The sequence below is a fragment of the Xiphophorus maculatus genome, chromosome 8, assembly GCF_002775205.1.
Source record: "Xiphophorus maculatus strain JP 163 A chromosome 8, X_maculatus-5.0-male, whole genome shotgun sequence".
Lineage (NCBI taxonomy): Eukaryota > Metazoa > Chordata > Actinopteri > Cyprinodontiformes > Poeciliidae > Xiphophorus > Xiphophorus maculatus.
In genome coordinates, this window is record NC_036450.1 from 13,590,141 (window position 1) to 13,610,549 (window position 20,409).

Genomic DNA, 20,409 nt, shown 5'->3' on the forward strand with positions numbered 1-20,409 from the left:
AAAATCATGAGTCATCCACCAAGTCTTCAGAGGACTTGATTTTATGCAGTCATAAACGGCTTATTCTTTGTAAACAACATTCCAAAACAGGTTTCAGCATCTCACCAGGTCCAAATGAGAAGGTACTTTGAGGCGTATCGAACAACACAATCAGTGTGTCATGAGTTTTAGTCGTGGGTTAATGTGTAAAACTACAGCTAAACCCTGAGGCAGACATGAACTATCTGGCTCGGATTAGGGAGGTGTCGATGCACAATAGGCTTAAACAATCACTCTTTGCTAAAAAAATAAAATGATCAGGATAGTAAATGTAATTAACAGTGCTCTAAAAGTGAAGTATATTTTTCAAAAACAATTTTGGAAAAGGTTTAACTGATGATGATTACAGAATAATACAATCTGCTGAGGTAGAGTGAGTAGATCACAGGGAGTGAGCGTTCATCATCAGAACATACCAACATGTTCTTGAATGGACCAGCTTACTTAACATGAAGGCATTTCAGCTGAAACTGAGGTAGGCTGTAAAGTCAAATTTGAAGATTTATGTTAGAAGACAGCTAGTAGAGGAAGCTATCCCTTGTATTATTTGAAAAGGGTATTTTAAGCATTTTATAAATTATGATTTGTACATTATTAATTCAACAATGTCAGCCTGTATCTAAAATAATGTTCCCTGCACATGTTGTGTAATTTATATTTGGGTGATGCAATCCTTTCAAGTATGGGCCTGAAAATCTTTTATAAATCATAAAATAGCACAAAACTCCAAAATAAGTGTACAGTCTTTATTTAAACGTCATAAACATACAACTAATAAGACTACAAGAAAAACTGTAGAGTATAACTAAAACAAATGATTAAAAGGTACAAAAAATAAACCTACATACAACACCATCAATATGAAAATTACAAGTCTCTAGTAACAGCACTGGATCAATAAAACTATAAAGCTTTAAGTACATGTTCAGTACAACCTGGCAGCTTTAAGATTAAATCATTGTCCCTAAAGGCTCCATTTCAAGCTGTGGGGAAAAAACCCTGTCTAATAAACAATAAAACGTGCTTGCATGACTTACAGAGTGAAACTCGAAGCTTCACATATGCGTAAAAAGGTGGTCTGTAAATGTGTCCTAGAATGTCCACACGCACACAGCCCTTTATCAATAAACAGAGAACAATTCTTGAAATATTTGTCGCCGAGCAGAGAGAGAGAGAGAGAGAGAGAGAGAGAGAGAGTGAGAGAGAGTGAGACAGCTGTCCTGCGGAAAAGAGGCCAATCCCCTGTGTGGAATATTCCAGTCTGTCAGCGGTAAACTGAGCGGCGCTGGCGAGCGGGGAATTTTTTCTCCCTGCTTTTTTCCCCTGCAAATACAAGGCTATAAATACCTTCACTGGTGGGTTTCGACACAAAACTGTCCACTAACGTGACATTTTCACTGCTCCGAACACAAAACTATTAAATAAATGCGCAGTTAACAGGCCTCTGAACCACAGCCGGGTTTTTGTGCCCTGCTATTTATCTCGCAGGCAACTCCATCGCATTGAAAAAGGCAACATTAACCTTGAAATGCACCTGGAGACCCCCCTCCTTTGCGCAAGCGAATCCAGACCCTCCCACCTATAATTTAACTCTTTCCCCGAAGTTAACTGTAAGAACCCGATCTTATTTGTTTCCACTGTCTGGTCTGCGGCGCCTTAAACTCGCCGTGCTGGTCGCTCGCTGATCCGCCGGTTTCTGCCTTGAAGCACCCTTCACCTAGTTACAACACAAACGGGCTTGCCGCAGCGGATTCCCGTTGACCTTATATGGCAGTGTGTGTGTGTGGGAGGGGGTGGGGGGGGTTGTTGTTGCAAAGCTCTCGAGCTCTCATGGCAACCATCCAGTTCTCGGATTACAAGTCAGCCTAGCAACTGCCAGCCTGAAAACGCTTTTATGATCAAAGTTTCACCCCCTCTCATGGAGAGTCCACCATTTATCCTCTTTTTTTGTTGTTGTTGTTACTAAACAGCGTTTGGACGATAACCATATTCGTTACAGTCGTCATATTTGCTTCTGAGTGCCGAAAACATAGAAGGAAGTGCTTCGACAAAAAAAAAAAAAAAAAAAAAAATAAGGGCGCTTTCAGAGCCTCACCCAGTTATGGCGCAGCAACATTTCACAGCACAGTGCTCCTTTTGTCTGTTAAGAAGCCATTTTGAGACAGAGAACTGAGCAAGAGCAGCCTCCTGACCGCCAAAAGGTTTATTTGGATGTAAGGAATCAGTAGAAAAACACAAGATTTCCTCACCATAAGACTGCTTTTTGCTCGTTTAAGATTTGGATTACATATTTTGAATATCAACTGTAAGTTTGCTGTATCATTAAAAAAATGTGGGCTACAGCAGTTTTTTTTTTCCTATAATCGTTTTGTCAAGTTTTAAAAGTCTGTGGCTAATATGTTCACGTATAAGCAATTAAAAATTTAGGTTAAATAGCTAAAAAATAAAAATCCGTTACCTTATTAAAACATTTCCATGTAGGTTTAAATGATGTAGCTCAGTTAGAAATGTCGAAAATGGACGAGGTTATACTCGACTGCAATCCTGTCTTGAGGAGAAGAGATGGTTTTGCATATTGCCCACACAGATGATGCTTGAAGATGCATTTTCGCTGGCTGTCAGATGAGGTATGCTTGCCAGTGATGAGAGGAAGAAAAAAAAAGAAAGACTTTTTGAAAAGAGGTCTAACTGTCGTGCTAATGGAATTCCTTCCTTTTCAGGAGACGCATTCCCACCCCCTATTAAAGCCATTATTAAAGGATCCGAAGATGGGGCTGAAAACATCCCTCCTGTCCCTGCGTTTTAGGCCTGTTAACTGCATTCACCAAAGTGTTGAGGTAAATATTTTCACAATGAAAAAGCTTTCCCTCCATCGGTTTTCTATTAGGTTTTGGATTGTTTGGGATTTAAATATTACAAGAAATATTTTTGTAAAAAGGACTACCTGAATATGCTTCTTTTAGATATTTAGGTATACCCTTCAGGCAAGGTCAGACAGGCGTTTGCACTTTGGACGTGTTTGGCTCTGAAATGGCGAGTGGACGACTCGAACTTAAACGTGGTTCTGGTTGTTTCCACCGTTCCAGGGCAGGGTACAAGACGAGCCACTTTGCTGTTTTGAGAGGAAGAATGTTGACAATTAATAAACAAAACAAAGAATTAGAAACACAATACATTTTTGTGAAAAGATATTTGTTATTTATGGCCTGCTTTGGACAAGTTGCACTTAAACATGTACAGAAATCAATGTCAACATATGAAACTGAAAAAAAGTCGTTTTCATAATGGTTACTGCATGCCTCACAATTGACATTGTTAAACAATCAAAAATGTTACATTATATATTAAAATAATTAAAACTTACTTATTGCTACTCACTTCCTACAAGGCCATAACAGGAATAGTAACATCTATCACTTTAACTGTTTTCATGTCTAATTTAACGTCTCCAATCACTTAAAACAGTTTATTCACATTTGGTTTTTCACTTAACAAATATAAATATTATATGGGTGTGCCATGACCTAGTTAAGACAAAGATGGATTCCAAGCAAAAGAAAAAAAAAGGTTGAAAATGTCACAGGGTATTACATCCAGTAGCTACATTCTCTTCCAATCTTCCCAATCCTTTAAAAGGAGCAAACATACGTTTTATCATAGTCCGTAAAGAGATGAGGAAACCAAGTGTAAAGATCCCTTTTGGAACAAAGGAAACCCATATAGGCCATTGAGTCCTGTTTTAAGGAAAATGGCTGCCGAGAGAGCGTACTCAGCCCCCTCTCCCTGCTCTCTCTGTTGAAGGACTCCTGAGCCGTTGCCTCTAATAGCAGGCAGCTCCACCGCTGCCGGGCTCTGATTGGCCCGCCGAGCTGCCGCTGTTAACCAGCCAATTGCCCGAGCACTGCAAAACAACAGGCAATGTCAAACAAAACCCAGTTTGCTCGACAACACGCTCTTCGTTGAAACAAAACAAAACAAAAAAAAAGAAGAAGAAAGCTAAAGATCAGGAAATACCAGTGAATTTTGAATAGTTTGATGACTATAATAAGTCAGGCATTGCTGTTTGTTCTAGTTCGTCCGTTAAGTGTCAACTGCCAGAAAGAAACGAAACAAGCCGCTGCATTCCAATAGTCACAAACGTTAAAGAAACTGTAGAAACCAGCTGCTAACTAACCAAATGTCCCTTTTAAGTCGTATTAATTCGATTTAAATGCAACATAAGTAGCCAACTGGAGTCTCTGGAAGCACTTGGGTTTCATTTTTCTATTTTAAAATATGCAGCGACACGTCTGTATAGCACACAGCTCGTACCCGAAACACCTTTATTAGCTTTCAGATGCAGTTAAGAAGATATTGCCCTCTGAGTTTAGCTTGTTTGCCGTTTAAGTCAACGCAATCAGCAGATTCAACACTGTTACTCAGAGTTATAAGTCTAGTGATTTAAGCGCACTAGACTATCACTAGAGCTCAGATTCCCATATGCTTTAGATGTATTTGTGCTATTGTTCCTCGTGTTTATCCATTATGATTTTTTAGTTGAGTTTACGATGGAAATGGAAGCAACTTTGTGGCGAAAGTGCGATGTGCGCAGGGGGTGGGCAAGCCTAGCGGTGTATTGTGGGAGAGACAGCAGCTAGAGACCAGAGGCACACACACACACACACAATATGTGCTGGCTCTCGCCGAAAAGGAGGCAGTATTCTTCAAGCGAAATCATGTAATGTAAACGGAGAAAGCAAGGCGATTTCATCTTTTTGTGTATTTAAAAAAAAACACTCGATCGGACGAACCATGTCCAAGCCAGCGGAGAGGAACAGATTGAACGAAGACCATGGGAGAAAGCAGAGTTCAAGTAAGCTTGTTCTTTTTTCTTCTTCTTTCTCCAGCTTTACTAATGCCTGTTTTTCCGTAAGTGGGATATACGCTACATCCAATTTTAATTTCCCCTCATTGCCGGAGTCATGCATGTGTAGCGCTGGGCTGTTTTAAAGTGTTTGGAAGGGCTGGTTGGTCGGGAGACTGCTTAGCCCTGGCTCCCGATAACGCTAGCTCTCCTCTCTCCCTGTCGCTGGCTGCCGTTTCAGGTTTGGCGAACGGCATGGACAGTCATCCCGTCTGCGGCTCGGCGGAGAAGAAGAGTCACCACTGGAGAAGTTACAAGTTGATCATCGACCCGGCGCTCAAGAAGGGATCCCACAAACTCTATCGCTACGATGGGCAGACTTTCAGCATGCCCGTAAGTGGCGCCGTTGATGCGGCCAAAAGGCTACAATAGTAACCGAGGAGCCGACCTCCATGATGCCGTTACTATGTGGCTGTTTTGCCGTGGCATATTCAACATCCTCGAACACCTGTTTCACCAAGCAACAATTCCGATTTTTTTGCACGACTACTTTGCAACAAGTTAATACGGTGTGAACCTGGCTAACAGGATCGTGTCCCATCCTTATCTCCAACAGAACCCAGGGATACCACCGGTGGACCTGGTCCGTGACCCGAGGATCGGACGTCTCTGGACAAAGTACAAAGAGACAGACCTACCGGTGCCTAAATTCAAGGTATCTGCCATCGGAGTCGAATGCCACATTGCTGCTTGAGGAAAACAGTTGCTGTCAGAAGTTGCAGACACACCCCCCTCTCTTTCATCTTTGGGTCTTGGAGTTAAAGTATGCACCGGTCAGGCATAACATTATAATCAACATGGGTATCCCGACTGAAACTGGAATGTACTTTGTTTTCTGACAACTTTTTGTCTGAATCAACATTCATTCTTCAGCAATTTGAGTTGGATTGGACCCCATGAACCAGACCCTGCTCACTAGGGCATCGCTTTTACGTCTTTGGACGACTGCAGACCAGAAAGGCCACAAGAGCTGCAGTTTTGGAGATGCTTTGATCCAGTTGTAAAACTTACTTTGGTCCTTCTGCTTGTCCATTTTTCCTGGATCTAACACATCAACCCCAAAGATAAAATGTTCTCTTGCTGCCTAATATAGCCCACATGCTTAACAGGTGCCATGATGAAGAGATAATTATTGTCATTCATGTCACCTGTCTGGGGTCATAGTGTTATGCCTGATTATTGTATATCAATGTGTGGATACATTGTTACATTTATGGATCTAAGTGCTTTAAGGAATTTATTGCAGCTTTTTATCCTTATCTAACCTGATAGAAATGACCCCACATAGTGCAACATTAAGCTTTGACGGCCCTTCTCACCTCAACCCCTGTCATTCCTCTCCCAGATCGATGAATTTTATATCGGCCCTGTGCCTCCAAAGGAGGTGACGTTCGCCAGGCTGAACGACAACATCAGGGAGGGATTTCTCACGGACATGTGCAAAAAGTTTGGAGATATCGAGGAGGTCGAGATCCTGTACAACCCGAAGAATAAAAAGCACCTGGGAATAGCTAAAGTTGTTTTTGAGAGTGTGAAATCCGCCAAGGTTGCTGTTCAGTCGCTGCACAACACGTCCGTGATGGGAAACATTATCCACGTGGAGTTGGACCCGAAAGGTAAACAGTGATTCATTCATCCAAAGCTTCTGCAGGGTTGCGTTTATGCAGAGCAGGATCAGTTATAAGTTGCATGAACATGGATTTGAAAGATTAGTTTTACATGTTTGTCTTGAATGATCACAATGACAGTAGTCACGTCTTTACATTTATGTGTGTTGCCTGGTTACATGGACGTAATTGAATTTCATTGAAAATGAGCCCGGTCCCATAAGCCCAGAGCTGGGGGTGCTGTGTACTCCCACTGAGCATAATTGTAGACTTGAAAACAAACAATACCAATCTGTCAGAGTCGCATGCACCTCTGTTGATTTCAATTGATGTATCTTTTAATAAATGAGAAATATTTTTTTTACACTTAATAAATCTATTCAAAGTTCCAAATGTCTTTCAAAATCAGCATCTGAAATGCATTTTACCATAGAGCATGTTAACATATTTTTTCTTAATATTTGTATTTATACGGAGTTAATTCAGCAATTTTTTAAGTGCACTTTGAACTGTTTTCATTCATTCCAAAAAACTAAACATGCGCTTTTTAAAAGCTAAGATGCAATTATTGTGTGCATTGATTAGTATTTGGACTATTTATATTTCTAGATTGCCATAACAATCTATATTTATTTATTTGAAAGCTTTTAACACTTTGATAATGCATCCTTTGATTTTGCCACTGTTCTGTTGTATTGACCAACTGTTACAGAGATATGTATTACCAGCTAAAATTTCTGATCACTTTTTATCAGTCGCCCTGCTGCTTTCTAAATCTTGCATCAGACCGGCTCATTTTAACTGTCCTGCAGGTGAGAATCGCCTCAGGTACTTTCAGCTCCTGATGAATGGCAGCTACACACCACGGACGCTGCCTGTTGGCGGAGAGGAAAACAGGGACGTTTCCCCTCGGAGTCTTGCAGAGGCATTACTGGTAAAAAGAAACTTTTAGCAAAATATAAGGAGTATTTTTACACAATGTTGTCTTGATGATTGTTTCTATATGATCAATTTGGTGTTGTTTGATGCTCATTTTACCAGTATTGTTATTTTGTAAAATCCAAGCCTGAAAAGAGAGGTTATCTTGACCTTTGACTCTGGTCTGAACTCTCAAAGCTGTAAAAAACAATGCACTTTGACCTTGTAGTAAGATTTCCTGAGCCCAGAAACCTACAAAGTTTTAGATCTTCTCTTCACTGAAATGTTGCTATGTTCATATAATCACTTTTTTTTCTTTTTCAAATTGCTATACGTTTTTCCCAATATAACTTATTTTAATGTCTTTTTTTTAAGGCCTGTGAACCCATCCGCAGGTTGTCGGAGAGCAGCATGTCTATAGGAGGAGTGTTGCCACCCAGCAGCTCCACCACCCCCCTCAGCCTGGAGACGGGTTACTCCAGCATAAGGCAGGACACCCCCCAGTCCCAGGGAACCCCTCATACTCCTCGCCAGCCGGGTACGCCCTTCTCTCAGGACTCCAGTTACTCCAGCCGGCAGTCCACGCCTGCGTATCAGTCGAGCCGTCCTGAGAGCTCTGGAGGCTACAAGTCCCGCAGGCATGAGAGCAAGTTCCAGGACGCGTACAACCGCCGGCCGGAGAGGCCTCAGTACCGCAGCAACATGTATCGGAATACTCCGTCTGATCAAGCTTCTTTCAAGCAGCACCAGCTGACACCACCTGAACCTCCACCTTCAACCCCTTCCTTTAACTACACAGCGCCTCCTCCTGCTACGCCCAACTTTAAGTCCGCGTTCTCGCCCTACCAAGCCGCTTTGCCGCCTGCGTTCCCCCCGTCAGAGTCGCCGTACCATCACCCGGCTCAAAGGGACGGCGAGTATCTCCGACCGCCGCAGCCGCCTCCGACGGCCCCGACGGATGTCTTGCCCGTTAAGGAAAGGCCAGAAACGCCTCCAATCCCAGAGCCGCCGCCGGAACCCGTTCCCCAACCCACCACCCCTCCCCCTCAAACACCAGAGCGCTGCCCTTCACCTGGCTCCCCGGCCCTGGATCCGGAACGCAACAGCCTGGACTCGCGTATTGAGATGCTCCTCAAGGAAAAAAGGACAAAGTTGCTGCCGTTTCTGGATGAGCGGGACTCGGACAACGAGGTGCGAATGGAAGGTAGCCCCATTTCCTCCTCGTCCTCCCAGCTGTCCCCAATCCCACCCTTCGCGGGCGGCCAGCAGAACTCTCGGCCATCCAGCACGGGCTTGGAGGACATCAGCCCGACCCCGCTGCCGGACTCCGACGACGAAGAGCCGATTCCCGGAACTGCTTCGCTGATCAAAAGAATCGGCTCTCCCATCAACGAAAAGATGGGAAAAAGCGACCTCAAAGACGGAGCTTTTCCAGGCAACAGTCCCACTGAGAAAATGGACACGGTAAGACGCAGACACGGGGTGTGTGACAGAAACCACAAGAGTTTTGCAAGAACTGGCGCGCAGGTGGCAGCAGCAACAAGCCACACTTATTAAGTCTTGACTGGGTGATAGCAGTGTGAGGCTGGCGTTGATGAATGCAGGTGTGAATGACAGTTAAACAGGGACACAGGAAGTCAGGTCTAGTTTCAGTGTGAGATTGTAGTAGTAAAGACTTTGTGTCACTGTTTTTGTTCTGCCTTGTGTTGGAAATTCTGGTTTCTCAACAACTGCTGTCAAGACAGGCATCTTTGAAATAAGCAACAGTATAAATTGAATTGCGAGTTTAGATTCCTAACTTAAAATTGGCTTCACAATTATGAAGCTTGGCTCACACTCTGACCAGCAAGGCTACATTTCTGAACTATACTATCTTTAAAGGGAGAAACTCGAGCCGCGTTGCAGTTAAGAGAACAAAGCGTCACGTTTCCTCTTTCTAACACTCGCTGCACTTGCTCGCAGGGAGGAAAACACAGTTTGGCTGTTGGCCCCATTCAGCTTCACACTTCCTGGTTGTAGCAGAGACTTACAGTCGGGATTACGTCTCTGTTCTCATATTTCAACTTATCACAAAGCAAACAGTACAAACAGGTCATTTGGATAACAACGCCGTTCCCCTGACAAGTTTAGTCAGCTTGCTTCCACAACTGCAGCCGCTTGTGACGGATTGTTTTTGCACAAATGTGCAAAATACTTTAAAATTTTTTATTGTTTTATACAGTAGCTCAATCTGACACTGAAACATACAGAATGTCCAACCTTTAACTTGGGTAAATTTATTGTGAGAGAATTGCCAGTAGTACAGTTATTGCCACCGACACTTTAAATACTTTATGCAACCCCCTTTTTGTCCAAAGAGACGGCGCTTTGTTTTCCACTATAGCATTTCACAAGGTTGGAGCCTATAGAGAGGAATCTTTGACCCTTATTTGCACAATCTGTCTAGATCACCCAGAGTCCGAGGTCCTCTCTCCTGCTCTCGTCTCTTCAGCTCCAGAGCTTTTCTATACAGACTGAGACGATCACAGGGGATGTTGATTTTTGTCTGTTCATAATTTTTTTTTTGTTAATTTGTCCTTATGTTTTGTATCATTAGAATTTTAACTGACCAAATGGTGATCAGGTGTCAGTTTTCTAGCAGAGACTGCGATAGCTGCGTTTCTCAGTCATTTCGAAGAGTTAATGCACTCTGACAAGTTCCCCTGCTCCTCAGCATCACAGATCCTCCACCATACTGAACACTGGGCATGAGGGGCTCTTTTTCCACATTTATTATTTTGTCACGCCACACCTGCTGAAAAAACCCCCATAGTTCCATATAACCAGATGAGCGCATGGCTCTGAAATAACCAGTGGTTGCTATAAAAACTTATTGACCTCAGGATGCCACCTCTTGCTGCAGCTCTCTAAAAGTTAACTTCAGAGATTTCCTCTTGCATCATTCTGACTGTGTAGTTACCTTTAGCTATCGGGAGCTCGGTGTCGCATCGTATTTTCACCCCAGGAAAACATTAAGCCACGCATTACGATTAAAAAGTTCCTGGAATTGTTGCAGTTTAATAGGCCAGTTGAAAACGTGTGCATTTTAAAGGCTTTAGGTACTTTATTTCAATGTGATAGTTAGGAGTATTGACAATTTAGTCACAAGTTATTTTTATTAGAACAATTTTTCTGTTGGATTTTTCTAAATTGTCAGTGTAAGATTATTCTGCTGCAATAAATTAACAGATTAGGGATTTTTATGAATCTTCACCAGAGCTGCCAATATATTTTCCTTCATTTGTATTTTGTTATTACAGTTTTCTGTAGTTTCTCCACTGTTGTGTTCTAATAAAAGAGGGAGTCAGCTCTGCTTGGAGCCGTGCTGACCAAAGCCACAGGTCAGCTGTGTTTGACCGCGCTAATGTGTATACAAAACTTTGAACTCAGATTAGAGCTGGAATTATTTATAGCTGGCATTCTGAAAGATTCACTAGTTCATTACTGATTTAAATGTTTCAACTACATCAGCTTCATTAGTCCTAACCGGTTTTAATATAAAATAGTTTAATAGTAATAACGATTACTTTAGGAATCGATTTTATCACTTATTCTGAAGAGTAGTCAATTAAAAGGATGAAAAGAAATTGGCATATATATGCAGATTTTTTTATTTAACAATATTATAAATAATTTGAAAGATAAATTTAATTCATTTTTTAAAGAAGAAAATAAACATTTTGTTGTTTAAATGCAGTAATATAGCATTATTTAGTGAATTTGAACCGGGTAAAGCTAAAACTGCATCGCTAGAGGAGTTTTGGGTAAAACATATTGACATACAAAGGTGTTTTTATCCAAAAAATGTATATATGTTTCGTACAGTTTTTGGCTTATTTACTGCTCTGAATATGCAATTTTTTCAGCGAGTGGATTTTTTTTTTTTTTTTTGAGTTTCCAGATAACGATTACTAAATTAGTTGACGATTATTTGAATAATCGATTCATCACAATTAATCAGATTAATCATTACATCTCTATTTAATAGTGTATTTAGAACCTCTCTCTGAAGTAAAAGTTCTCTGGATTACCAATCTAATTTTGTTGTTTGAAGACGGCAATCTCATTTGCTCAGAGAGTTCAGACACAGAAAAAGGCTGACGACCGCACAGATATGGGCTCTTGACGTGTTTGTCCCCTTCTCGCCCAGGCTCATCAGTCGTCGGGAGAAGACATGGAAATCTCAGACGACGAGATGCCAGGAGCGACCATCACCAGCGGGGAATGTGCCAAGGGCATCGTGGTAAATTCGGCAGTGTCCCCCATGCACACCATGTCCATGCACCCTGCCAGCTACCACGCCATGCAGCATCAAGCCGGCTTCGCCATCGCCCCTCAACACCTGGACCCTCACTCCAACATGCTGGGGCACCCCGCTCACCTACGCGGTCACCATGGAGTGCCTCCCCATATGATCTCGCCCATCGGCCACTATCATCAGGACGTGATCCAGATGATGGGTCTCATGAACTGCGTGCCGTGGGAACGGTGGAACACGATGCACATATCCTTCCAGATGCAGCAGCAGATGCTGAGCCGCATGACTCAGACGAGGGGGCCGTATTCGTATCCGCTCTTCATGGACGGCGGCACCTCGGGGCAGTTCGGCGGGCTCTACCCACCGTTTTCACTGGACGCCGCCGCCGCCGCTCCGGCGTGCAGCACCGGTGTGCCAGGGCAACAGTGGCACCATCCCAGTTTACCACAGTTCAACCCCACGGTTCCTCCGCCGGGGTACGAGACGAAAAAAGAGGACCCTCATAAAGCCACGGTTGATGGCGTGCTGCTGGTCATCGTCAAGGAGCTGAAGGCCATCATGAAGAGGGACCTCAACCGCAAAATGGTGGAGGTGGTGGCTTTCAGGGCATTCGATGAGTGGTGGGATAAGAAGGAGCATTCAGCAAAGGTAAAATACAAACTTCCTGAAATGTGTATGTTTGCACCGCAATCTGAAAATAGATAAAACGCTAAACCATCTACACCAACGTTGGGAGCAATCTTTCCCTTTTGAATCATCGGTTCTTTGTAGCAGATAATGACCTTTCTGTGAGGTTGCTGCAGATTTGCCTCCCTGCGGTCCGGCTTTCATAAACTCAGCCAGTAGTTTTGAATTAATTGCGCGGCTGCTGTCAGTGGGACAATAGGCAGAAATGATGCATTTGCTCTGACGTTCACTATGTTTTTATGAATGCAAATACTCCTCGAAATCACGTTTGATTTATGTCAACCAAACTTGTAAACTTGTGTTTATGAGAGTGGCATATGTCTCTTTGGTTTATTTCTCAAAATAGATTAGCTAAAAAAGAGGGTTTTTTGGGGGCTTTTTTGGATTTCTAGAAACCAAAACGCCTTTTCATTTTCTCCAGGCATCTCTGACTCCAGTAAAAGGCGCTGAGAGCAAAGAAGAAGAGCGACCCAAACCCAAAGAGACGATAGGTTCCAGTCTGTTGGAGAACTGGAATAAAGGAGAAGGGCTCGGCTACGAAGGAATGGGTCTGGGGATGGGTTTGCGAGGAGCCATCCGCTTGCCGTCCTTCAAGGTGAGAAACTTTCCAGCGCTGCTTTTCGTTTAAATTAAACTTGATAGTTTTGCGGTCGAGGTGTACACGATGCCACGTTCACCTCCCCTTGTCATGTGACCTATGACCATCCCATAATATACTTGTTTGGTCATATAATGTTATGTTATGTAATATTGTTTTTTTGAAAATATTAATGAAAACATTTTAACCCTTTAACTCAGGTAAAAAGGAAGGACCCACCTGATACAGCAACGGGAGGAGAGAGCAAACGAGCCCGACCGGCCACCCCAGCAGACGACGAACTGGAGGATGAAGGTAATAATCCACAAACTTTGTTGTAATACATCAGGATTTATGGAAGGGAAATGGTACATTTTAAAAACATTTTACTAATAAATTTCTGTCCTCTCATATTTAATGCCTTTAATAATAGTATAAGTGTGTAAAATGTTATAGTTTAGTTTGCCTTGTTCCTGCTGTAAAATGTAGAATACTTTCACAGAAGCTCTTTTTTTTTTTAGTTCATTTCTATTGTTTTTATCTCCATATTGCGGTGCTGAAAAAGTTTGAAAAGTGCTTGAATTTTGCTATAGGAAATGAGTGCAAACCGTGTCCTTCTACTTCTTTCCTTCCAAATAAAATACATTAAAGTGTGCAGCTGAGACATGAGATAAACGGTGTGAAAACTCTCCCAAAGCCCCCCAACACAGTTTTGGTGACAAATGTCTTCCAGAGAGAGACAGAGACGCAGCCGAGCTCCCGTCAGACGACTCCAAAATGGCCGGCGACGGCCCCTCGGCCAAGCGGCGGCCCTCGCGACCGCTCGAACTGGACAGCGAGGGAGAGGAGGAGATGGACACCTCGGAGAAGGAGGAGGAGGAAGAGTCGTTGTCCGACGCCGTCGATGAGGAGCGCGATGAAGACAAGGCTCCAGACAGGCTGTTGTCTGCCAAAGTGAGTCTCGTCAAAAAATCCTTTAAGGATGCAGGTAAACGACACGATGATGATGATGTCTAATGACCTCGTAGGAGAGTGCCGACGAGGAGGACAAAGACAAAGATGGAGACTCGTCCAGTGACAGCGGATCGTCAGACTCGTCCGACGACGGTACGTCAGATTCCTAAAAGAAACGTTTGTGATGGGTCTGATTGTATTTTTCTGTTATCGACCGTTTTGCGTCGTTACTTGCAGAAGCGGACAGCTCGGCTTCCTCCAAGGCCAGCTCCGACTCCTCAGCCGAGAGCTCCGACTCGTCAGGCGAAAGCTCCGACTCCGAGTACGAGATGAGCTCGGAGGAGGAAGAGACGGAGGAAGACGTGAAAGCGGTCGCAGAGAAGGTGGACGGAAAAGAGGCCGAGACCACGTCGTCATCCTCCTCGTCCTCAACCTCGTCGTCTGATGAGGAGGAGGAGAACAAGGAGGAAGATGTCAAACCAGCGACTCCTCCCACCGTCCAAGTGCAGGAGTTTAAGGAGGAGCGAAGAGAGGAAGAGGAGCGGAGCAGCAAGTTCAAACGCAGACCTCCCAGTCCTCCCGAAGAGGAGACCCCCGAGGAGCTGAAGCCACCGGCGCACCAGGGGGTCAGAGGTGAGTGAGGGTCCACACCGAGCTCCTTGTGCAAAACCTGTAAGGTTCCTACTGTGCAACATCTGGAAACAGAACGGAAACATCTGGAACACAATTTAAATTCGTTTCAGGTCTGGATAAGAGTGAGGAAAATGAGAGCATGGAAAGATATATTGGCTTCCTTCCTTTTTTCCTACTCACTCACGTTACTTCCTTTTTGTCCTTCTTTCCTTCCTTTTTTCCTAGTGTCATTACTTCCCTTTTTGTTTCCTAGGTTCTAGGGTATTTAAAACCTGTTCACCCCTAGAGCCCCTAGCCAGGAGAGCTGCTGCCATTGGGCTTCAGGGATGAATTAAATCCTGACAGAATCTCTCAAATTTTACTGTTTTAATATTTTTAAGATAAAAATCGTTGAACTCAAATTGTAACATCTTTTTTTTTTATTAATAGTCAAAGAGGAGAAAGTCTGCGTTGACGTCAAGGTTGAACCTCAGGACCACATAGCAGGCCTCCGGCCCCTGACCCCCACCGGCGCTCTCCCTGACGGCGACCAGGAGGTCAAACCCAAAGGTAAAGCAAAGCCTGAGGAAGTGCCCTGCACCCCGACTCAGTTACCCCCCTCCCATCCTGTCGCACCTGCCCCGAAATCTGTCTCCACGTCCTCCATGCACCTCCCTCTCCCCCCTCACTCTGCCGTAGAGAGTCGCTGCCTGCTCCACCCGCCCCCCGGACCTTTGCCTGAGTTCCCTCAGCGACCCCGGCTCCCTACGGACGAGGACATCCCTCGCACGCCGGGCCGGGACCTGATGGAGCGCGCCCGCTGTCTGGGGAAATCCCAGAGCACCGACACGATCCCCAACACGCCAGGCAGCGACGCCCCTCTGACAGGCAGCAGCCTGTTGCTCAGCTCACCTCACATCCCTGGCAGCCCCTTCTCCTACCCGTCCCAGTCCCCCGTCCTCAGCGCTGGCGTGCCTCGAACTCCCGGTAGAGACTTAACCTTCACGCCTGTCTTCCCCGAACCTGCAGCCTTGACACTGAACAGGAAGAGCTTTGATGAGCGGCCTGTTTTCAAGGAGCCGCCAATCAGCGCTCCTCCGTCACTGGCAGCCGGAGCCGATCACTCGGCCGTCGCGCCTGAAGATCTACCGACCGGCGTCTCGGGCGATATCCCCTTGATGTCTGACGCCACCGCCTCCAAGAAGAAACCGGGGCGACCGAAAATCAAAAAGGCCGGCGACGAGCTTTCCTCCGAGTCCACTGATGTGCCCCAGGCGCCGGCTCTGGACAGCGTCTCCCTGACGACGGTCCAATCTCCCAAACACACCAGCCTGGACTTCCGGGAAAGAGACGTGGATCCGCAGACGCTGCTGCCCGCCGAAGACGGCTTCCCCTCCTACGACGAGGAGCCGCCCGCCGTCGCCAAGCCGGCTCGCAAGACGCGGCGTTGCTGGGAGGAGCTGCTGCTGGACAGCCTGTCCCCGGTCACCACGCCGCAGCGCGCCTACTTCAAGCCGCGCTCCGACTTCGAGGAGATGACCATCCTGTACGACATCTGGAATGAAGGCATCGACGAGGAGGACATCCGGCTACTGCAGATCACGTACGACAAGATGCTCCAGCAGGACAACGGCAACGACTGGCTCAACGACACGCTTTGGGTCAACCATCCTTATATCCTTTACTGCTGCTCCTGGTTTGATCAATCAAAACCTCTTGTTTACAATATGAATCTTTGTGTGAATCAAAGAGCAGCTCCCCCTGCTGGTTAAACAGGGTTCGCACAGATGCTTGAAATCTTTGAAAGTTCTTGATTTCTGTATATTGTAAGGCAGCGACTAACGATTATTTCAGTAAAAGATTATTATGAATATTTATCGGATTAAAACATTTCACGTTCTGCATATTTTTCTTTTAACCACTTGAGCAAATAAATAAATTAATTCATTTCTAAATAAGAAAGCAAACAATGCCTAATACTATTGCCTAAAATGTAATAGTAACAGGAGATACATCTGTAACTAAAACATACTAATAACATTAACTACTTATTAGCAATAGATTGTACGGCTGATATGTTGATTATTTTTTTGATTATCTGATAAATAATTGGATAACAGAAGGTGCTTGATATATTTTTTGTTTGTTACAGATTTTGGTGACGCTAAAACTGCACTTGCGGAGTTCTGGGAAGAACATATTTACAGAAAAAGAAGCTTTTCTCTTTTTTATCTTCAATGAAAACTTTATTTTTTAAACAGGTTTGGCTTAATTCCTGCTCTGAGTGTGTTGTCCTGTCAGCTATCAGCCTTTCTCCTACTCTATTGTCCAGTTAACGATCAGTTGATTACCAAATTGATTACCATTATTTAAATAATCGATTCATAACGATTAATCATTTCAGTCATTACGTAAAGTTCGGTAATAAAATGCCTAATGTTTGACTAACAGTGGGAGAGACAATAGACAATAAAAAGACACATTTTTTATTCCTACTGTCTGAAGTTAAATCAAACTAAACTTTCTTGTTTTAGGTCAGTTAGACCTAAAATTATTTCTGTTTGCTAAATGTCAAAAAACTTAGCAAACATTTTTTTTTGAGAAACATTTCAAAACATAAAATTCTGTTACATTTTAGTGTACTGTGCTGTAGGATGTACAATCACAAGCCATTATTAATAACGGGATTACATAATATCATAAATAGTGATTCTTTAGTTTATTTGTGTTGTAGGAAAATTACCTTGAAAATGTTTGAAAAGTGCTTGAATGTTGCTGTGGGAAAAGTGTGCAAACCTTGTAAAAGCGAGTTACGTCCTGGGAGTTTTGGGTGATTTTTTTCCCCTTGACTTCTGTGCACCGACCCACATCCCCGGGGTGAAGAAGAAGAGGAGAGACGACGGCATGCGGGATCATGCCACCGGCTGCGCCCGCAGCGAGGGATACTACAAGATCGACAAGAAGGACAAGGTGAAGTACCTGCAGAGCTCCCGGGTGCAGTCGGAGGAGCCACCGGTCGACACGCAGGTGGGTGGAAGTTATATCTTAATTAATGCACATGTGTGTGTCGCTGGGCGTTAACCTGGGCGCTGAACTGTCGCAGGGCATGAGCATTCCTGCACAGGTCCACGCGTCCACCAGAGCCGGCTCAGAGCGCCGGTCAGAGCAGCGGCGGCTGCTCTCGTCTTTCGCATGCGACAGCGACCTGCTCAAGTTCAACCAGCTGAAGGTAATCCTGTCGTTTGGTTCCCACGGAGGAACATTTAGCAAGAGCAAAAGTGTTTTGGTACAAACAAAGGATTTTTATTCATTTGTGCGTTGTTGTCCTTTTTAGTTCCGTAAGAAGAAGATACGATTCTGCAAGTCGCACATCCACGACTGGGGTCTCTTCGCCATGGAGCCCATTGCTGCTGATGAGATGGTGATTGAGTATGTGGGGCAAAACATCCGACAGGTGAGACGCAGTTCGGCTGCATCTATACCACATATGTCAAAGTCGAGGCCCGAGGGGCAAATCTCTTGCCGCCGTCTCTTTTTATGTGTCCCTCTATACTCCAGACGCAACATTACATCAATCAGTTCCTCCAGTTTTTTACCCAAATTTTTTCGCAAAAATGGTCAAAATCATTGTGTTTAAGTGATGCTAACTCCCACCTGTGTTTGTCACTCCCACTACACTGATTACTGCAAAAAACAAGAAAATCATAAAAACTGTCGTGAAATCCTGTGATAAGAAGTCCAATATGATTTAATTCTAAAATGTACAAATGCAAAGACATCTCTTTATTGATATTTTATCAATTCCTCCTATTTCTATTTCTTGTATTCAGTATTTATGACCAGAAAAAACACAGAAGTGACAAACTAATGCCGCCGTAACATGCAGGAATGTTTGGATGCTAATCGTGTGAAGCTGAGCAGGATTGACGGAAATGTTTGTGGTTTTTTTTGGTTGCCAGGTGATCGCCGACATGCGGGAGAAGCGCTACGAGGAGGAGGGCATCGGCAGCAGCTACATGTTCCGCGTGGACCACGACACCATCATCGATGCTACCAAATGTGGCAACTTTGCCCGTTTCATCAACCACAGCTGCAACGTAGGGCAACGTCATCTTCATTTCACCAACACAAACTTTAAAAAAAAAAAAAACGTTGTTTTTATGAGTTTTTTTATTGTTTATTTGTCGTTTGCAGCCTAACTGCTATGCTAAAGTCATCACGGTTGAGTCTCAGAAGAAGATCGTGATTTACTCCAGGCAGCCGATCAACGTGAACGAGGAGATCACGTACGACTACAAGTTCCCCATCGAGGACGAGAAGATCCCGTGTCTGTGCGGGGCGGAGAACTGCAGGGGGACGCTCAACTAACCGACCCCCCTCGCAGCGTGAAGCGACCCGGCGCTTCACCCGGGTCGAGCTAAGCTACCTGACCTGCACTCTTCATACATTAAACTCTAGAATGTTTACAATTCACGGTGCTCTTCAAATGAAACTGTGTTTATTTTTCTGCCAGTGTGACTTTTTCTCCCCAGTATTTCTGCACGACTCCTGCAGCATCCAGTCCCGGCTCGGCTCGGTTCGGGGCGAGGCTTTTTATTTTACACTTTTCTCCTCTCATTTGTCTCATAAGCTTTACCCCATAACACCACTTGTGGTACAAGGAAAAACAAACTCACATGTTCAGCTGCTCAGTCACACTTTAAGATGCCTGAGGTTACTCCCTCTTTGGAGCAGACGAGCGGAAGGCGGAGCGTTCTCTCCGCTTCCTTCCCTGCGCGAAATAAATCAAACTAGACCGAGATACAAATGGTTAAATCTGGAGTATTCAAGCATCTTCCACCTGTCCAGGACAGGTCGTGCTGCTTCCTGTTAGTTTATGCAAAGGTTTAACGATGTTCTGCAAAAATTTGCATTAATCATATTCCTATATATATATATATATATATATATATATATATATATTTTTTTTTTTTTTTTTTTTTTTTTCCTAACAGTTTGTTTAGGTATTTTCATGCCTATTTGTTCAGATACACTATGTATGGGTGCGTGTTTTGCATGAATGAGTGTCGGTACCTGATGGTGCGGGAATGTGAGTGCGCTGCCCCCTGCTGGCCGAAAACGGAAGAGAAAGTCAACTCAAAAGCAATCTTGAGTTTTCAGCTCTGGGGGGGGGAGGCAGTTATTCATTATTTTAAGTGCCAAATTAATTAATTAATGTACGACTGTCTCTGTTTAATCATGAGGAAGCTGCTATGTGTTAACAAGCAACCGCGAGGAACTTTTCCCCTCTCTTGATGATCATGTTTTGTTGTATTTTCAGTAACATCAAGGCGCCTGCGGCCTCCTCGCTGGAGCCTCTCTGTCTTTTTCGTTTATTTAGATGAAAGATAAAATACTAAATGCACTCGAGGGCTCGCACCTGCGCCCCTCTCCTTCTCAAAGCCCTGGAAGACCAAGTCAGTTGTCGCTTTTCATTCACTTGGATTAATAATGCAGGTTTCTGTTTGTTTGTTTTTTCCACCTCTGATGTTCATATTGTATATGAGAATCTGTACAGAAGATCTAAAACTTTTTTTATCTTCAGAAGTGTAACACTTTTAAGATGCTCCCCCCCCCCCCTTTTTTTTTTTTTTTTTTTTTTAATCGAAAGACTGAATATTTAAATATTTTCAGGGATCTGTGAAAGGAGCTGATGGTTAAAAGGTTGTTTATTTAAAAGGTCCGCTGTGTACAGGAAAAGCTTCCACTTCCCTTTTTGAAAGATTGTTTCTTGTGGAAACGTCTTCGTTTTCTGCCCATTTGCTTTGAGATCCTA

At 44.0% G+C, this 20,409-nt stretch overlaps 1 protein-coding gene across 2 annotated transcripts; it reads left to right on the plus strand.

Annotated features, from left to right (window-relative positions):
• Window positions 1-2,790: 2,790 nt before the first annotated feature.
• On the plus strand, window positions 2,791-19,514 carry setd1b (SET domain containing 1B). 2 transcript variants are annotated; one of them, XM_023338441.1, is made up of 18 exons: window positions 2,791-2,876; window positions 5,124-5,275; window positions 5,499-5,597; window positions 6,288-6,558; window positions 7,362-7,483; window positions 7,843-8,931; window positions 11,657-12,412; window positions 12,873-13,046; window positions 13,250-13,343; window positions 13,762-13,982; window positions 14,057-14,135; window positions 14,220-14,615; window positions 15,045-16,268; window positions 17,455-17,621; window positions 17,698-17,823; window positions 17,929-18,048; window positions 18,554-18,691; window positions 18,789-19,514. In XM_023338441.1, exons 2-18 carry the CDS (start codon window positions 5,138-5,140, stop codon window positions 18,960-18,962), a joined length of 5,388 nt encoding a protein of 1,795 aa, XP_023194209.1. In that variant the 5' UTR covers window positions 2,791-2,876; window positions 5,124-5,137; the 3' UTR covers window positions 18,963-19,514. The 2 variants fall into 2 exon arrangements, with proteins under 2 accessions (XP_023194209.1, XP_014329505.1); XM_014474019.2 differs by lacking the exon at window positions 2,791-2,876 and adding an exon at window positions 4,809-4,891.
• Window positions 19,515-20,409: the final 895 nt, after the last annotated feature.

Bases quoted from the DNA above. Each gene is read 5' to 3' on its own strand.
- setd1b (XM_014474019.2), top strand. From the start codon at position 4,831: ATGTCCAAGCCAGCGGAGAGGAACAGATTGAACGAAGACCATGGGAGA. The intron at 5,276-5,498 runs GTAAGTGGCGCC...TATCTCCAACAG, and splicing joins GGCAGACTTTCAGCATGCCC to AACCCAGGGATACCACCGGT. The intron at 16,269-17,454 runs ATATCCTTTACT...ACTTCTGTGCAC, and splicing joins GCTTTGGGTCAACCATCCTT to CGACCCACATCCCCGGGGTG.